At 37.7% G+C, this 19,215-nt stretch overlaps 1 protein-coding gene across 4 annotated transcripts in view; it reads left to right on the forward strand.

Annotated features, from left to right (window-relative positions):
- The window catches only part of NHSL1 (NHS like 1), a 153,089-nt gene that overhangs the window by 63,869 nt on the left and 70,005 nt on the right, over positions 1 to 19,215 (forward strand). For 3 of the 4 annotated variants that reach the window (XM_033235315.1, XM_033235316.1, XM_033235318.1), the window contains exon 2: positions 14,968 to 15,120. In XM_033235315.1, coding sequence (XP_033091206.1) covers positions 14,968 to 15,120 — 153 coding nt within the window. Of the gene's footprint in view, positions 1 to 11,850; positions 12,121 to 14,967; positions 15,121 to 19,215 lie in introns of those variants that run through there. The other variant, XM_033235317.1, reaches the window with a different exon arrangement.

The following is a 19,215-nucleotide window of genomic DNA, read 5'->3' on the forward strand; positions in this document are numbered from 1 at the left end:
TTTTCATCTACCTCACCTTTTTTCTTTAGTAAAAAGCAAACATTGGACCAGATTATGAAATCTCCATACCTGCCTTTACAATGCCAAGCTTCAGTTTTGGCTGCAACTTAAAAATATTATTAGGTACACGAGAAACCTGCTGATCTTAGTCCTTCCAAATATGATTTTATTTGCTAAGATATGAAGAATTCCATTGTTACTTTTCTGCTTTCTGTTCCAAGCCTCCGTGATGCTGATGAAGAGGAGCTAAGTGTATCATTTTTACAGTCAGTGCCACTACCTAGAATTAGCATTATCGTTTCGCTTCCTGGTTGATTTTTTTCTCAGATTCTGTGTGGGCCAAATTATGTGCGATCTACAATCAATGCACCTCCCTGCTCTTCCAGCTGTGCCCTAATTGTATCGCGCTCTAGTAACAAGCCTGGAGGTACTTCTGTGGCATCAAATCAGAAATCTACCTTGTGACATCCTTGCTTTAGAAATACCAGGTTACTAGAATTTAGAGATACTAAGCAATATGTCTCCATACAATGATTGATGTTTTTGTTCTTGTCCCTTGCTCTTATTTGATGTTTACTTATTAAAAGTGGTCTTTTCAATATGGATTGAAAAGAAATCAGTGAACGAATATGAAAAATTGAGATTATAGGAAGGTTTTTATTTACTTGAAAAGTCTTTGACTAACTGACATTAATGGAAGTTCTATACTAGGTGAATTCTAAATACCATCTTGTGTCAGCCTGAGCTTCTTTGCTCTTATGCCTCACTTCCGCCATAATTCCAAAACCCTTGTAGCACTCATGCTTCATAAGAACCTGTGATTTTGCTGTTTGGAGAATTTTGCTGCTGTGTATTCTGTAGTTTAGGACAATGAAAAAAATGTTTCGAAAACATCCAACACTAATCATATAAAATATTATCCTCATTTAGATTAACCTTTACCATTACTAGAAAACCAAGTACAGCTGGAGACTTAACTATAGGTCTCGCTGTTGGTTCATCAGCAAACCAAAATGGTCCAATTTGTCTCATTACCATTTTGCATGTGAACCAGCTGTCCTCTTAACAAAAGCAGTTGAGCACACCAGCCGATTAATTGCAGCATTCATCTTAACCATATGTGAAACAATATTAGAAATCACAGGAAACAGAGAAAAGAAAAACTGAACAGCTACTTAATCTTCAGAACACAAGTTCACAGCGATTGTTCCGTGGCTTACTAAATAATTAACTCTAGTTATCCCTTTTCTCTAAATCTTTATACTTATTGATTATTAATTGGGAAGAAGTTAGGCAGTGATAAATATGATTTGCCTTCAGTCATTTTAGGTTGTATTTTGTATTCTTGGACAGAGTGATTTCAGAATCTTCATCAGTCCAAATGAAAACACTTTTTGGATTCCGTTGTGTAAGGCTTTACCTTTTGGTTATAAATTGATGTAGATTTTTTTCTTAGCCCCGTTATTCAGTTAAACACAGCTTCCCCCTTATTGATTTAGAAATGTTTTGTATAACTCAGGGGTACTTCCTTAATGTGAGCTTGGTTGCAGACACTAGGTTATTTATGAATATTCACAAATCTTTTTGAAGGTGTGATGTCAATGTTGTCCGAATTGAGGCTCAAAAGGGCGCAGGGATCATAGAATATGTCTTTCTCTAGGGGAGGAAGACAAGGATATTCGTTTGAGACATGACCATGAATGAGAGCATGTTATCTTCTGTAAATGACAGCTAGGGGAATCATTTTCATGCACCAGTGTGTCGTTGAGTGTCATGGTGTCCCCTGTAGGTGGCGACCTTCTACTTTATTTTGTCAGTTTCTCCTGGTAGTCTGTATTAGGAAGTCTTCCTTTGCTCTCATTTTTTTTTCTACATAAAAAATTCATTTTGAGTATAGATTCTTTGTAGGTTTTACAGCACCATCAATCAAGCAAGTTCTTGATATTATCCAATTTTAAAAATACAGGGGAGCTCAAAGTATAAAGCACTTAGCTAATCACAATTCTTTTAAATTAGATCTCTAGGATCATCATATTATACTTTGGCTTTTCATTCCACAATGAGATTTTCTTCCCTGAAGATTTTAGAAGAAAGGTTGCATCAATTTCTTTTTCGAATTTTGATTCATTGTTTGAATTACTGTTATTGTAAATGTATGATTATGTTAAGTATAAATAGCACAGGAAATAAATTTTAATTTCTAAGTGATTGAAAAGTGTTCTCTTCTCTAAGATGTTCCAGACCCTTTATAGGCATTCAGAAAATGTGTTTTGAATGACTGAATTGGGAAAGACCAAGTGAGTTAACTTTACAGTTGAGTTCATCAATAGGTAGCTCTACTTGTATACATTATTTCTCTCCTAAAATGAGCCTTTATATACCTAATATAGCCTTTGAGAATGAATTAGATGAATCTGTACTACTTGGGTAGATGGATTAGGGCTGTAAACATGTCACAAAGAATAATTGGTTCAAGTATAAGAGGTTACAGTTAATGAAATTATTCTCTTTCTGCAAGAAAGACATAGCTCATTTTGGGGGAAGTTATCCTTGAATTAAAGTGACATATTTTTGAAATAAAGAGTTACAGTCTGTCAAGGAATGCTTCCTAAGAAAGGTTAACATTTGAATTATAACTTGAAAAATGAATAGAGGTATGCCAAGTGGATAAGTGGAGGATCAAGCATCCCAGGCAGATTAATAGCATGTGCAAAGGCATAGGGGTAGAAGGAGTGTGGACAGTGGGATCCCTCACCTCCCTGGCCCTTACTGAAGGCAGCAAGTAACACGTCGAATTGAAAACTGGACCACAAGATGGGGTATCAGTACAGATGCTGGGTGGCCCTGTGATCACTGCAGGTCACTTATTTGTAAAATTGGTTTAAATGTTCCTTATGACTTTCTTCTGCTCTAACTTTCTAGGGGCCTATGAAATCTCCCTTTTTTGATTTACCTGTGCTATTTCCATACTCACCAATAATTCAAGCATCAGCACCCATCCCTTTCACAAAGCTGTCCCATGCTAGCCCGACCTCATTTCTAGCATCTTAGGACAGTCTCTGGATGATCCCAGCCATGCGCTAGAGAGACTTTGCAGCCTTCCATTCCTGCAGGCATGGCTGAACTTTGAATGCTGTGTCAGCAGGGCTCCCTTTGTGTTTTGGACTTTTGATTTGGGTTTCTTTTTTTTCGTAGCATGTTTTCTGTCTGCCTTGCCTTTCATTTGTTCAGCATTTGTCACATGAATACTGTGGCTTGACTAAACTAGTCACAGTGATAGCAGACGTTTTGAAATTGACCGAGCCGATGGCAGCAATGATATTGGATTAAATTATTAACTAGGATCCACAGCAGAAGCCTTTGGCTTCAGCACATGCAGAGTAAAGCGTGTTTCCTAGCATCAGAATTAACTGGCAAAGTGGATGCCAGATCAAGTTTCTTCTAAAGAATTGATACATTATCATCTCCTAAGGTTCCCCTTTCTGTCCCCAGCCACTCCCCCGACCCCATAATTGATGAAGAGAGATATTTCCATTTGTCTTTTTTTCAGTATGTCATATGTTTCATCATTAAAGATTAATTCAGAAATAGAAAAAAGAAAAGATCATTGTACCAATGAGATTCTAGAATATTGGTGATTTTTAACATGCTTTTGTGAAATAATATTCGTGGGACACCTAAAATAACTCTTCATGAGTATCTGTTATCAGATTCATGTTTTCATTCTGTGGACAGTATCTCTGCATTACCTTTTAAATGTGTGTGTGTGTGTCTGTTTACCTCATTATGTAACTGTAAAAATTGAGAGCATAAGGATAAGATCACACCCAGTTTCTATTCAGTTTTTTCCACTTATCTGTAAAAGACTTTATAGCTAGTTTATCCAAAACTAGCATCGCATCCAGGATCATGTTGTGATGTTCTTTAAATCTCTTATAATCTGGCACATTTCTATTATTATTAGCAGTATCCAGGATCATGTTGTGATGTTCTTTAAATCTCTTATAATCTGGCACATTTCTATTATTATTAGCAGTAGTAGTGTTAATTATTTGATACATTATTGGGGAGGCCAGATCAGCATAATGTCCCAATTTAAGACTGATTGCTTTTTCTTTTTCTTCTAGCTCTTTTATTTCTGTAACGTGGTAGAATTTAACTTGTCAGAAAAAACTTTGATTTACCATAGGTGTTGTTTATACTTGCTATTTCATCACATCAGTGGACATAAAACATCAGTTGCCCACCATTAGTGTTTGCTGGATTAGGGAGATGCCTGGCTGGTCCTTCTGCTGTGTGGCTGCTCCAATATTCCTCTTACATGGCAGCTCTTCAGCAGGGAGTTAAAACTGACAAAGAAAGATAGAAGGTTCAAATACCTAAGATTTAGACTGCTAGGAAATGAACAGTAGTAATCTGTAAGAAAAATGCCTGATGCAAAAAAATTAGAGATCGATTCTTAAGGCACAAGTGACCAATTCGTCTTCTGGTTTGTTTCTAGTCAAAATAAATGCCCAGCAGCAGGAACTTTATGAGTCCACTCAATTTGTCTTGATTAATCTTAAGTAGTTTTTTAAAATCTGCCATATCAAATACTTAAAGTTATTTTTAATATTATAAATTATAATTGTATTAACTTTTACTTTATTTTACTGTAGATTTTTGAAAATTCCTTTAATAATGTCAACTTTTGAAGAATAAATCTTTATTTCTAACCAGTGATTTTTCTTCCAGCTACTCCTATCAAACTCTTACTATTCTATGACCTTAGATAAGTTTTTTAAATTGTACTTTAAGATTTCCAGATTAACCAAATACAAGATGCCCACTTGGTTAAATGTCAGAGAAACAATGAATTATATTTTAGCATAAGTATATCCCATTCAATATTTGGGACATTGTGTATTTAAAAATTATTTTTTATCTATCTGAAATTCAACTTTATTTGGACATCATATATTTTATTTGGCAACCCTATGTTTAAAAGTTGCTGTTTTATTTACACATTTATTGACTGTATTAATTTACCTGCCTATGTTATTAGTTTGCTTTGCAGCTTCACTAATTCAATAATAATTGTTTGAGTAATAATTCAAAATTGTTATTTAGCTAGACAAGAATTACAGACTTTACATAGTTGCTCTCAATGTGAAAGTGTTCATAAAAACATGAAACATAATTCTTACCTTCAAGAGTTAATGTTATAGGAAGACTTTGTTCCTTAATAAACAGGATAGGCCTACATTATCTTTATCTATTGGTAAAACATTATGAATGTGTATTAAGTAGATGACGATGTTAATTTTTAGAAATGTATAAAATCCCTTACTACTCTGTACATTTTATTTTATTGGCCCAGAGGTTTGGGTTGTGCTTTCTGCTGTGATGTTTTCCAATGTTTCAATGAGTCTGAAAAGCACAAGAATGAATGGGTGTGTCTATAGATTTAAAAATTGTTTTTGAAGTATTTTAACCATGCATGAAGATGAGTACATCTAAATTACCTTGGTCATATACAGTCTTCTATGCTAGATGTTAAACTTGATTTTTAAAAATATCCTAAAATGAATTAACAATCAGTAAAGGCACCGTTTATAAATAAGTTTGCCTTGAAAAATTTTCTATTTGAAGAGCTAAATTCCTTTGAGAAGCATTTCAAACGATCATTTAATACACAGCCCTGAGCAGAACTCTATTATGTCTGATTTTTATTTCCCCTTTCTCCTCTTCAGCTTGGAAGAAAATAACGATCTTTATTGATTGTATATTTCATTTTCTTTTTTTTTTTTTTTTTTTTTTTTTTTTGAGATGAGTCTAGCTCTGTCACCCAGGCTGGTGCAGTGGCGCTATCTCAGCTCACTGCAACCTCCACCTCCCGGGTTCAAGTCATTCTCCTGCCTCAGCCTCTGAGTAGTGCCACCGCACCTGGCTAATTTTTTGTATTTTTAGTAGAGACAAGGTTTCACCATGTTAGCCAGGATAGTCTTGATCTCTTGACCTCGTGATCTACCTGCCTTGGCTTCCCAAAATGCTGGGATTACATGTATGAACCACCGTGCCCAGCCCCTATTTCATTTTCAATTGCTCAAAGATTCAAATTTTATCTAATTCAAAGTGCGTAATATGATATAAACATGGCTCATTTCTGCATAAATTGCTGTGTACAATATTTGAAAATGACCCTTTTTAGTCAATATTGTTTAACAATATTTGTGAAAAAGTTTCTGGATTCCAAATAAAGACTTTCAGTGCGCTGACTGCATTTGATACACTAAGGAGGGCCTGTGGTTTGTGTAAATAGGGATGGGGGTGGGGATGGGCAAGGCTGTGTCTGTGAGTTCTAGAAGCTGTAGACAGCTCTGCTCTTAAGAGGCTTTTAGGTTTAGACATATAATCTTTGGCCTTCACAAAAATAATGAGGGTGTACTTTAAGATCGTACTAAAGATAAAAGCATGGGTGGTAACAGAGTCATTTATTTAAATGGACAAGGTTTAATTTTTTGAACTTTATACTTTAGGTTTATTTGGTTCCTGAAGCATTTTACAGACGGTGAAACACAGGCTAATAAAACCAAGTTTTTCTAGAGAAAGAAAGTTATTCTGAGCTGAGAGTGAATTCTGACCTCTTCACCTTTTGTGTGGATTGTGGCACCATTTTCTCTCCCCGCCTCTGGTCAAGCCTATTCAAACCTACTTGCCATTTGACACCAGGGTTCTAGTTAAAATGCACCAATGGCACTACAGGTTCCCCTCTGATCCTCCATCAGGGACACCCTTGCCCACCACCTGCCACTCACCCACGGTGACAAGCAAGACCCTGCGGGCCTGCCCTGCCTCTCTCCATCTTCCCCACCATCTTTCCCCACAGGACTGTCCTGTGACCTTTCACCAAAGTGTCAGCCTATCTCCCCATGTCCCAGGACTGGGCTTTACCCAAGAGTCTCTTCTCTGTACTCTTAATAGCGGGTGATCCTTTGAATGAGGTGGGTGTGTGTTATCACTTTACCTAGGAACTTCACAGTCACCTCTCTCTCACTAGACTTAATCTTTATGTCATCATTTTTATCTGTGTGGGTGTGTCTTTTCCTCTAGACTGTGAACTTCCAAAGGTCAATGATCATGTTTGATTAATTTTTAACCTGGACACCTAACACAAGGCAGCAAATACGTTCTCTCTTTCTTTCTCTCTCTCTCTCTCTCTGTTTCTTTTAAGAGACAAGGTCTCACTCTGTCACCGAGGCTGCAGTGCAGTGGTGTGATCATAGCTCACTGCAACCTCAAACTTCTGGGCTTAAACAGTCTTCCTGCCTCAGCTTCTTGAGTAGCTAGGACTACAGGCATGAACCACCATACTGGGTTAATATTTTTATATTTTTCTGGAGATAGGGTCTCTCTGTGTTGCCTAGGTTGGTACTGAACACCTGGCCTCAAGCAGTCCTCCTGCTTCAGTCTCCCAAAGCTCTGGGATTACAGGTGTGAGCCATCATCACATCTAGCCTCAGTTTTTTCTTTTTTAGCTGGGGATTAAATTTACCTGTCTGGTTCATGGGAAGAAAAAAAAAAAAAGATAGTCCTAATAGAAGTAAAAGTAGTTCCTGAGAAACAGTTTGGGGGGAAAAGCAGATTGTCTCAAATTAGATATGTTGAACTTGCGATAATGTGAAATCTGAGTAGAGGTTAGCAAATGGAACTGAGGGCAGACAAATGAAAGAAAATAGAAATGAAGGTTGAGCAGGATGTTTAAAGGTGGTAGCTTAAGCCATAGGCCAGCCGTCTTTTTCTCTTAAAGGTCCAGATAGTAAATATTTTCCGTTTTGAGGGCCGTACAGTCTTAGTCGTAGCTGCTCAGCCCTGCTGTTACAACCCCAGAGCAGCCTTAGACAATATTTAAACAAATCTTTGAACAAATGGGTGTGGTGGCATTCCATTACAACTTTATTCTTAGACATTGAAATTTGAATTTCATGTACTTTTCACGTTATAAAAAATTCTTCTCTTACTTTAAAAAAAATCATTTAATGGCTGGATTTGGCCAAAGGATCATAATTTGCTGACTTCTGCTCTATACTAACAAAATCATTCAAGTTTCAAGGGGAAATAAGTATAGGACAAAGGCTTATGGACTAGATCTTTGAAGCTTGGTTAGAGTTCGTTGGAATTCAGAGAAGGAGCCATCACATGTGGGAGAGGAACTAGTGTGTTGCAGTGTCAGTGAAGAGGATCAAGAGCTGGGTGGTTGGAAGTATATGATTAAGAAGATCATTAGGAAGGTGAGGAGAAAGAAAAACACCATTAGTAGGAATCAGAAATTCACCGATGACCACTGAGAATTTTTTTAAAATTGAAATAAAATCTTAGACAATAGAAAAATTAATATGTGGATATAAATTGGAAGCAGGGGGTATATAGCAATTACTCGAGGAGTTGGCAGTTTAAGTCAGAGACAAGTAGAAAGACAGCTGTGGGGTCTGCCACGCTGATTTCCTTGCATGAACGCATGGCCCTTTATTAAGCAGAAGGCTGCTAAGCTATCTCTTGAGATTTTATTCATTGATATAACATACACTTACATATGTTTACATACCAGGTACTGTTCTAAGGAGTTTATCAATAATAACTCTTAGTTCTCATCATGATCTGGTGATAAAAACACTGTTGTTATCCCATTTTACAGATGAGCAAACCAAGGGATGGAGAGGTGACTCTTCTAGTAAGTGGCTGGTCACCTGGGTAGGATGGTTCCAGAGGGGGACTGCTTTTCGCTATTATGCATTGGTGTCAAGTTTTTCATGTCTAGTTCATTAGAACATTTCTTTTTCTTTTTTTGCCCTGTGCAATGGGCCTTGCCTGTAATGCAAACACTTTGGGAGGCTGAGGTGGGAGGATTGCTTGAGGCCAGGAGTTTGACTACAGCCTGGGCAACATAGTACCCTATCTTTACAAAAACTTTTTTTTTTTTTTTTTTTGCCACTGTCATATATGGCTGAAGTTGGCATCGGAAGTACCATGGATTTATATCTTTTCTGTTGCACATATAAATTGTACAATTAAAAAATACACTTCCAGAAGAATACAGCTCTTCCATCAACCACAGCATTGAGGCATGCAAATTATATGATGAAAACGTTTCCCTGTGCTCATGCTCATATGAAGGATGTAAAGTAAGAGCTGGCAATTGATTGGGGAAACTTTCTAATTAATAAGCACTTTCAAAATACAACTTAATATAGAACGCAAGAAATGTGATAGTTTATTTGGTTTATTTCCTGAAAATCTAGATTTTATGGTGTTATTATGGCAGTGTGGAATAATGCACAGAGGATGAGACATCCTAGGATGCCGGGATGGAAGCCTGCATTCTCCCCCTAGGTTTACCACTTCCTTGTGTGTAACCAAGTACAGTTGGCTCTCCATATCCGTGGGTTCTACTTCCGTGGATTCAAGCAACCATGGAGCAAAAATATTTGGAGAAAAAACCACAATAAAAGTAATGCAGCAATTAAAAAATACATATTTTTAAACCAATACAGTATAACAACTACTTGCAAAGCATTTACATTGTATTAGGTACTAGAAGTAACGTAGAGATGATTTAAAATATATAGGAATGTGTGCATAAGTTGCATGCAAATACTATTTTATATCAGAGACTGGAGCATCCAAGGATTTTTGTATCCAAGGGGCATCCTGAAATGGATACAGAGGAACAACTGTGGCCACTTTATATCACATTTAATATTGAGTGAGAAAGGAAATTACTCCATGCAAGATTCTTCCTACAGTTCATTTTCTGAGAGGAAAGAGCACTTCTCTGGTCCTGGGAGATGGAAATGTGTCTCACAGCCTGAGGAGTCTCTCTCTGTCTTTAAATGAGAGCCAGTGAGATTCATTATACAGAGTTTTGTTTTCTTGCCATTGCCTCCTTCAAGGTTTTGCTCAAATCTCACCTTTTCATGAGGACCACCCTGACTCCTACGATACTGCAGCCTGGCCACCCTCAAACCCCCCCTTTTATGTTGCTCAACTTTTTTATTTTGTCTATTGCGCTCGTCTCCTAATATACCATAAAATTGTAGTTTAGTGTCTGATAATTTAAGCTCCATGAGGGCAGGGATCTCACCTGTTTTGTCCAATGACGTATCCCAACTAAATGAAAGAGTAGTAGTTAGCATTGGTGCCCAGTATTTATCTTTCTGAGGAATGAATCTATATTCAGATGCCATTGTTGAACACATGGAAAGCTACATGCTATGAAGGATTGAGCATAATCAGTGTTTCTCAAAAGAAACATTTCTGTTTTCACTGGACATTTGCATGGTGACACTTAACCTCAAACACTTGTGGATTGTGCATATGAGTGTTTTTGCCCACAACTCTCCTTGTGTCTAAGGCAATGAGCAGAGCGAGGTCACTCTGCAGATAAATTTGTTTTCCAAAGGGGAACTTTGCCCGCTAATTTAAGGCAGCCACATAATCTGACTTACAGGCTCAGTCGTTTCTCATTTGCCATCTGGCAATTTAATTACTTTAAAATAAAGCTATATATAGAATGAAAGAACACAAGTTGGAAATCTGATAATATGTGTGATAAGATGGTAATGTTTCTATTTGTTTTTTGTTTTGTTGTTGATTAAAAAATAAAGCGCATAGAAAGACTTGAGAAGGTATCATTTCAAAGCTTTCCCTAGACAGAGCCCCTTATATAAATTTTATTCTTTGACTAAAAGTCTTTGTTATAAACTAAATGTTTTGAATTAATGGATTATTACATTTTTCCATTGAGTTATAAGTCTGGCCCAAAGCTATGAAATAAGAGGTTGTCAAAATTGTTTCAAAAGTGGCCATGAAGTGGAACTGGGCTGAGATGTGAGGAAGATTCTTTTCCTTTTTTCCTTTTTTCCTTTTTGTAGTATTTCCTGATCTATATTCTTTTTTTCTCCTATCCCTTTACCCCTGGAATATGTTTTTCCAGTGCCTTCTTATACTCTGTTTCTGATTTCTTCGTCTCTGCTTGTGCTTCCCTAGTCCTCTGTGGTTAATTGCAAATGGGTAAAAGAACCAGCACTCTGGATGGTATATTCAAGTTAAAGAGTAACTCAGATAATGTTTGTTTGAGACGACTGTGAGGGAAGGGCGATTATGGAATTCTGAAAACCAGGAGCTTAGGTGACAATTACATTTAAAATAAAGATTAAAGTGATTAGGGTACTTTATCTAATTTCTTGTTTGGAGTGGGAAAGTTGTGTTTTTTTGGTGGTTTCTTTTTTTTTTCCTTGATTGTTGTGGCAGCTAGATGCAAATAACATCACGCTTTGGAACACACAATGCTGATTCTCAATCACTGGCAGAGAAGGGTGAGAAGACAGGGCATCCTAATTTGCACAAAAATGTAACCAAGTCATCTTTGCAGCTCCTTGGAGATTCCATTCTAAAGTTTTACTGCTTGTACACAAGTTCCTTTGGTATGGAGGCAGAGCCTGGGGCGTGGTTGGGAAACAATAGTTTGGCTTTTTTACCCCCTAAATCAGTTCAAATCCCATATACCCTGAATTAACTGGAATTGCTGTCAGACTTGGCAGCTCCTGTAAAAGATCTGGATGTTCATAGTGGCTTAGTGAAATGGGGAACACAGTTGTTTCATCCTGACTTCCATAGAGGAAAATCTGCACTATTTTTGTGGGCTCAGAGAGGGGGAGCTTCTGATCTGTTGGAGAGAAAACTGAATGAATGGGCACTGAGGCAGAAAGCCTGATGTGGCTGTCATGCAAATAAGAACCGTGATTGGCTTTCTCTTTCTTTCTGTGCACGATGTCACTGGCTGCTCTCAGCCTTAAAGATTAGGTTTCAGTAGGAGTTTTTCAGGTTCAAGGACTGTTAATGGTTTGTAACTGCCTGACAATAAGCTCAACCTCAAAGTTACATCAGCCTGGGCAGATGTCTAAGGATATGAGACCGGGGGAAGAAAAGTTAGAATCTGGAGCAGGACGAAGCTTGCCACCTGCCTCATGGGCTGAGCTTTTAATGTGATTTACATTTCTAAGCTCTATGTAGGTGCCCTGGAAATGGTGGTCTTCATTAATGCAAAGATTAAGTCTTTAATTAAACTTTTTAAGAAGAAAAGTAAGTAGTTCCTTTTCTCTCTACTACCTATTGTGTGCATATGTTTCCGTATGTGTGTATGTCCCTGTGTGCTCGTGTGTGTGTGTGTGTCCATGTGTGTGTTTTAGGTCCTTCGTTCCTTTGTGTGATTAAATTAGAGTGTGAAACAGCATAATAGGCATGAGTTAAACTCTATACCAGGTTGTTTAAATACCTCAGACTTTTGTAACTCTAGGACAGTATTATGTGATCTTAGCATGTCTTATTTATTTATGATTGGGGTTTTAAGTGAATTTACTTCTTTTGTGCTTTTCAAAAGAAGTCCTTTGAAGAGGGGGAAAAATTCTTGTACTTAATTTATGTTTCCCTTGATATCCAGTGTATGATTTTTTGATTCTTTGGCTAAATATGCAGCTGAGGTAAGGGAGCCTCTGTGTAATGTATGACATGTTTCTGGTGGAGATAATCCCCTATAACTCCCTGGCACTCTTTGTTGTGTATTTAAGAGCTCGAGCGAGCACAAACCGTCTAGACTGATCAGTGATTGTTGTAAGGTACAGAGCTTTTGTAGTGTGGCTTTATTGTGTGCTTACCATTGACTTAAATTTCTTTAATCTAGTTGCTTCTTCATTCTCTTGAAAATAATAATTTTTATAACTACCTGGCTTTGTTTTTACATAGTTGTTGTTTTATTTTAGTTTAGTTTAGTTTTTGGACCAGTGATTTAAACTGGATAAATGTGCATGGGTAGGGGCATTGATAAAAGGGGGCTTTGGAGAAAGCTACAAAGAGCAGCATGGTGTGCTGATTTTCTGCAGCTTCTTGCCGAAGGCTGCCTTTGGATGGACAGATTAAAAGTGCCCCTGGCGAGAGTGAGGAACACCAGCGAAAGAGACTTTCTCATAGTAGCCAGTTGGTAGCTGTGCAGTGGGGCTGATGGTGCGACTGATGGTGCAGACACGAATGCCATTACTTGGATTTGATTTGTAATTGGCAAATAGGAAAAGTTTCCATTTTCCATAGTTTCTAACTCTGAAGTATGGTAACTCAATCTTTAAAAAAAATGGACATTAGCACAAAACACTGATGAACTCTGGCTACACTTGGGGGGGATATATGGTGAGTTTGGCCCAGTGCTAGATTCTTCTGAAACACAAATGAGGGTTAAGTCAGGTCTTTGTGGATTTTGTGTATTAAGATTGATAGTTGTATGCACCGTGCAAAACGTTTGCTCAACAAGAGTTTATGTGAAATACTAGGTGCCGAATGCACATACTGCTTTTGTCAAACACTAAGCAGGAAACACACTGGACATTTCTGTTTTTAACCTGATACCTAATTCTCAATGTTTACTTTCTCATTTTGCAACTTATGGAGAAGGTGGGATCCTTTTGAAAATGAGTTATCCTGTTCAGATTCATAAGATTGTAAAATTTAGTAGCTGTAGAAAAGATGGTATGTGAGATGAGCGCTAACCTGTGGCCCAGGTTTACAAGACAATGACGGTTCGAAGTTTGGGGCCTCGTTAGAATAATTTTTACTGTTCTTGCCACAACCGTGTTTTACCTGAGTTATTTCTTGAGCTAAGTACTTTATGTATATTGCTTCATTTGCTCTTTAAAGTAGCCCTAATAACTGTGCTATAGAGTATGTTTAGTTATTTTTAGATATCCTCAAATGGATTTAATAGTTTATGCATGTGTTCTTACGTTATTTGAGAATTCATTTTATGGTCTAGTTTCCGGGTACATGTTATGCTGGGGACATGGATACCCAGTGTGAACTCTATAGCATAGATCAGAGTCAGGAAGACTTGCTCCTCACTCACAATTCAAGTATCTGCTGGCTTTACAAGGGTTACACTTGCTACCTCAAGCAAATGACTCAGCACAAGGACTTTCTCCAATACCTTTCCAGTCTCTCTTATGCCTGGGTTACATGGCAGACATATAGAAAGTATTAAAACATTGTTGATGAATTTGTTTTGGTGCTGTCGGCCTCATTTTGGGCTCCACTGATGCCCCAACTTAGCTTGTGTTGTCAGGAAAAATGAACTAGAGACGTCTCAAGCCTCCGGGGATTTAAAGGAAAATTATTATAGAGATTTATCTTTGTCTCAGGATTTTACCTGTTATTTTATCCTCTAATGTCTCGGTCTCTTCTGTGCTGGGAAAATTTAGTTGAATTGGATTGAGCTGGGAAGAGTCAATTGCATTGTAATTTAAAAAATTTTTAATATAAAAGCGTTTCATGAAAGCAGAAAATGCAGAGGGAATTTTGTAACACAAATGGATCTCCACATTTATTAGCTATGTCATTTACATGTAAATTGAATGTTTACGCTTAATTTTTTAAAAATGTAATTGAGTTTATAACAGTGATGCTCTTTAAATAATGCTGTAGAGAGGGAATATTTCTTATAAACCTCTTGGTAGGAAATTCATTTCTGTCAGGACAGTCTAACATTTACTGTTGCAATGGCATTATACAGTTGAGTAACTGATATTTGTTGTGTGTGTGGGAGGGGGTTAAGTAGGAATTGGAGGTCTCTATCAATTCTGTCCATTGTTTTCAAACATTGAAGTAAAGGGAGGACCTGAAATGCTGGGAGGCAGTTAACTGAGCAAATGCTTCTATGAAGACATTGTTTGGAGGGTGGACACTTTCAGCTTTTCCTTTATAAATAAAACACTGTGGGCAAGACCCCTGGAATCTAAGATTAAATCTAATTTGGAATTTGCTTCATTGCTCCCTTGCCGGCCTTTACTCGTGGATGTGTTAGGCATGGAAACACATCATGATGTAATGAATTTGTAGCTAATGAAGCCTAAGTTGACACCTGAATGTATTCTATCTTTTTTTCTATAGCGGTTTCCAACCTAGATGAGGAGAGCCGATGGACAGTCCACTACAGTGCCCCATGGCACCAGCAGGAGAATGTGTTCCTTCCCACCACAAGACCCCCCTGCGTTGAGGACCTGCACCGCCAAGCCAAACTCAATCTCAAATCAGTATTGAGGGGTAAGATGGCATCCTCTGTGAGCTTATTTTCTTGGTTATTGGGTCCTGAGAGTATAAACTTGATATCTATCTATAAAACCAGATCTACTTTTATTGAATGTGTAGTAGGCTGTGTCTTTATATGATATCATAAATACAACCCAATACATGCTGATATGGTTTGGCTGTGTCCCCACCCAAATCTCATCTTGAATTGTAGCTCCCATAATGCTCATGTGTTGTGTAGGAGAGGCCCAGTGGGAGATAATTGAATCATGGGGGCAGTTTCCCCCATACTGTTCTCATGGTAGTGAATAACCATCTCATTAAATCTGATGGTTTTATAAGGGGACACCCCTTTTGCTTGGTTGTCAGTTCTCTTGTTTGCCACCATATAAGGCATGCCTTTCACCTTCTGCCATGATTGTGCGGCCTCCCCAGCCATGTGGAACTGTGAGTCCACTAAACCTCTTTTTCTTTATAAATTACCCAGTCTTGGGTATATCTTTTTCAGCAGTGTGAAAGTGGGATAATACACATGCCTAAGATGTTCTGGTCTCTGCAAAAACTTGCCTATTTGCAGATATGCAAATCTATTTCCAGGAGCCCACACCTTCTCAGAAACACTTTAGCATGTTTAAACCACCAGTGTTAATTTGATCCAAATAAACCACTGCTCACATGGGCAGTTTTGCCACTGTCTTTTTAAAACCATTGTAAGTATTCAAAACCAATTTGTTTTTTCGAACACATTTGTTTGTTCTGTTTAGTTCAAGCCGGCTAGAAGAAGGACCTATATATAGACTTTGAAGATGTGCTAAATGGTTTGATTTATCAGAACTGCGTAGCACCCAACTGGGCTCTCTGAGCCTAGGTTCTGGCAGCAGATGAGCAAGGTATACTTGGTCAAGTAGAAAATATAGGAAGAATGTATTCCTATATCTAGTTTAAAATTCTCATTTTTACTTGAATTTACAGAGTGAGATGGAGTCTCACTCTGTCACCCAGGCTGGAGTGCAGTGGCGTGATCTTGGCTCACTGCAGCCTCCTCCTCCCAGGTTCAAGCAATTCTCCTGCCTCAGCCTTCTGAGTAGCTGGGATTACAAGAGTGCATCACCACACCTTGCTAATTTTTGTATTTTTAGTAGAGATGGGGTTTCACCACATTGCCCAGGCTGGTCTCAAACTCCTGACCTCGTGTGATCCACCCACCTCAGCCTCCCAACATGCTAGGATTACAGGCTTGAGCCACTGCACCCGGCCCAATTTATTGTTGAAGTTAAAAAGTAAATGTGTGGCAAGGAGGGCAGCCTAAAGGTGACAAAGAAGGAAAGTAGTTCTTCAAAGAGGAAGGAGTGACTTGTAAAATTCAGAGACTTTTTCCTAGTACAACAAACCAAACTTCTTATTCTACCAGATGCTGCTCCCACCAGACTTCTCCTACCATGCAGTATTTGGGACATTAGTATACCAAAGAAGTATTTGTTATTTATCTGAAATTTAGTTTTACTGGGGCTCTGTATTTTATCCTATTGTGGAAGACTTGACTTTGGGAGAAATTCTGTCATTGATACAAGGAATATCTAGAAAAATAATTTTATCTTGTCTACCAGTCACTTATGAAGTGGTTCATTCTTTAATGTACCACCACTACGATGACTGATAACATTTATTAAACACTTACCTATAATGCCAGGTACTGTTCTAGGTCCACTAAATGTATTACCTCATTTAATTTTCCCAGTGATCCTACTGCCTACTGTTACTATGCCCAGATGGAAAAACAGAAGCACAACAATTAGAAACTTGCCCAAGATCTCCAAGTTAATTAGCAGTAGGACCAGGATTTAAACTTGGACAGTCTGAGGCTGTGGAGCTCATATTCTTAACTGCTACACTATACTGCCTTTAACAATGATTTATTTATTGGGAATCTGTTATTCTGGCAGAATTGCAGAGTACAAAGGCAGGGTCCTAGCTCTCAAAGAATTTATGCCTGCATCTCTTGTGCAAATCACAATGTGGAAAATACTGAGGAGACAAACCAAAAATTACTGTATGGGAATTAAAGAGGGCAGATAATTTCTGCTTGGAGAGAGAAAGAATAGCTATCCATAGGTTCACCATAGATTTGGTGTTCGGAACAGAACTGTGCAGACATTTCAGATCATGGCTCTATTTTTTGTTCCTTTAATCTTTTGTAATGCTTAGATTATCTAATATATCTTCTGGTATCTTGTATCTCATAGCTTTGCTATTGGACTATTCAGAAATGAGGGCATTGTTGGTTTTCCTTTTTATTTAGCCTGAGTAACCTCTATCTTTAGTGACTTCAATCTTAAATGAGAAGAATGGCATTTGTTTGGTTCGTTTGTAAATGGCCTTGGAGTTGTGGTTTGAGCTTTGTTGCTGTCATAATATTGGTCCCTTAGTGTACCTAAATCCAACCAGAGGTTTTTCTAGATCCCTTTAGTTCCTGGTGATTTATCTTTAGTAAATTGTGACCAGGAACTTCTCTACTTATAGCTCACCTTCCTCCACCAAATAACTAATAAGAATGTTAAATGGCACCGTTCCCAGGACAAATCCCTGAGGCAGTGCCTGGTTAGTATTTCTCTGCCCAGCTCCTAAGCAACAGAGCACTACATGGTCTGGCTTGTAGAAAACACTTTCATGAAGGTATGTGTGAGTTTGAATATTCAGGCTCGACTGTTTTTGATCACTCTCCAGGAAACTGTGCTTCACTCCTTATTTCATGTATTTTCAAGTTCCAGATCAGGACTTCACTTCTCTCCCCTTGAAAAACTGAACATCTGTTTATAGGCATTTCTGCTTTTCTTTTTGAATATGTAGTACATCTAGATGAAATATCATATATCCCCGCTGGTTTTGCCTAAACTTGAATTTGATTTTGAAAAGATAAATGCTTTCATAATTGCTTTAATGCTCTAAAATGGTTGGTTCATCAAAGGGATTTACTATTAATAAAATTAATAACTTTGGAAAATTCCTGCAGTGCAACCTTTAAAGTCTGGATTTTAAAACTTCGTAAGAGATTTTAGATAAATTATAGACTTATGAACAGTGGTTGGGAAGGATGAAATGAGAAAGATTATCTGAGTTCTTTTGTTCTCAGTTATTTACTTTTAACCACATGTACAGAACTTCATGGACCTCTTCCCCTGTATTATCTTAGCAACCTGAAATAAACACAACATGAGCACAAGGTATTTATTACCTCATTTCAGTGAAGATTAAAAAATCAGTCCCTGAATATGTGGCACTATTAAGATTTGATGTTATATAAATTATCAGTCTAAGTTCATTCAACCTCAGCATCCTCTACTTAAAAATATAGAAAGGTAGCTAATTATTCACAGTGAGTAATCTATTTTGTTTCTTCTTCTATTCTTACTGTGTCCATAATTTTAAGAAGAGAATGCCATTATTTAATATTAAACAGGTTATTGCTTTTTCATCTCCATTAAATGCTTATTGTATGAATTAGGCTGTCAGTTTTTATAGGGAGCTAGTCTACTCTTGGGAACCATAAAGTGTGAGGGGAAATGACACAGCGAGTATCAATAAATGAATAATGAAATGTAAATATATACTCTGTAAAATAATGCATAAATCCTTTGTAGTTAACAGATTAACTGAAGAAGCCACAGAATTACTGGAAAATGTTGAAAAAACTGAGTTTGACTTAGTACATAAAAGCGGATAATAGACATAAGTTAATCAATATTGAGCATTTGTTCGGTTCTATGCCAGGACTGTTTAAATGAATGGATGAAAGTTTCTGGGTCCTCAACTTTAAAGAGCTAGGCCTGCTGTCTTGGCAGCAGCTTGTAGCAGAGCTTGTCTTGAGGTTTGCTGCTGCAAGCTTACTGTCTTACAGTAGTAAACAGACAGTAGTGTGATGGAGGTGTGCCTGAGGTACATTGTGCACACAGGGAGAGAGGGCTCAGTCAGAGAAGAAAGAAAAGCCCTGGGAGGTCCCCTAACTCCACCACTCCCTCCTGCTCCCATCCTCATGTGAGAGAGTAGATAGTCTTTCAAGATGTGTAAAATGGCACGTGGAGCAGGCTCTTGTCCATGTATAATTTCGCTCTA

Source organism: Trachypithecus francoisi, unplaced genomic scaffold (genome assembly GCF_009764315.1).
Source record: "Trachypithecus francoisi isolate TF-2019V2 unplaced genomic scaffold, Tfra_2.0 Lachesis_group15, whole genome shotgun sequence".
NCBI lineage: Eukaryota > Metazoa > Chordata > Mammalia > Primates > Cercopithecidae > Trachypithecus > Trachypithecus francoisi.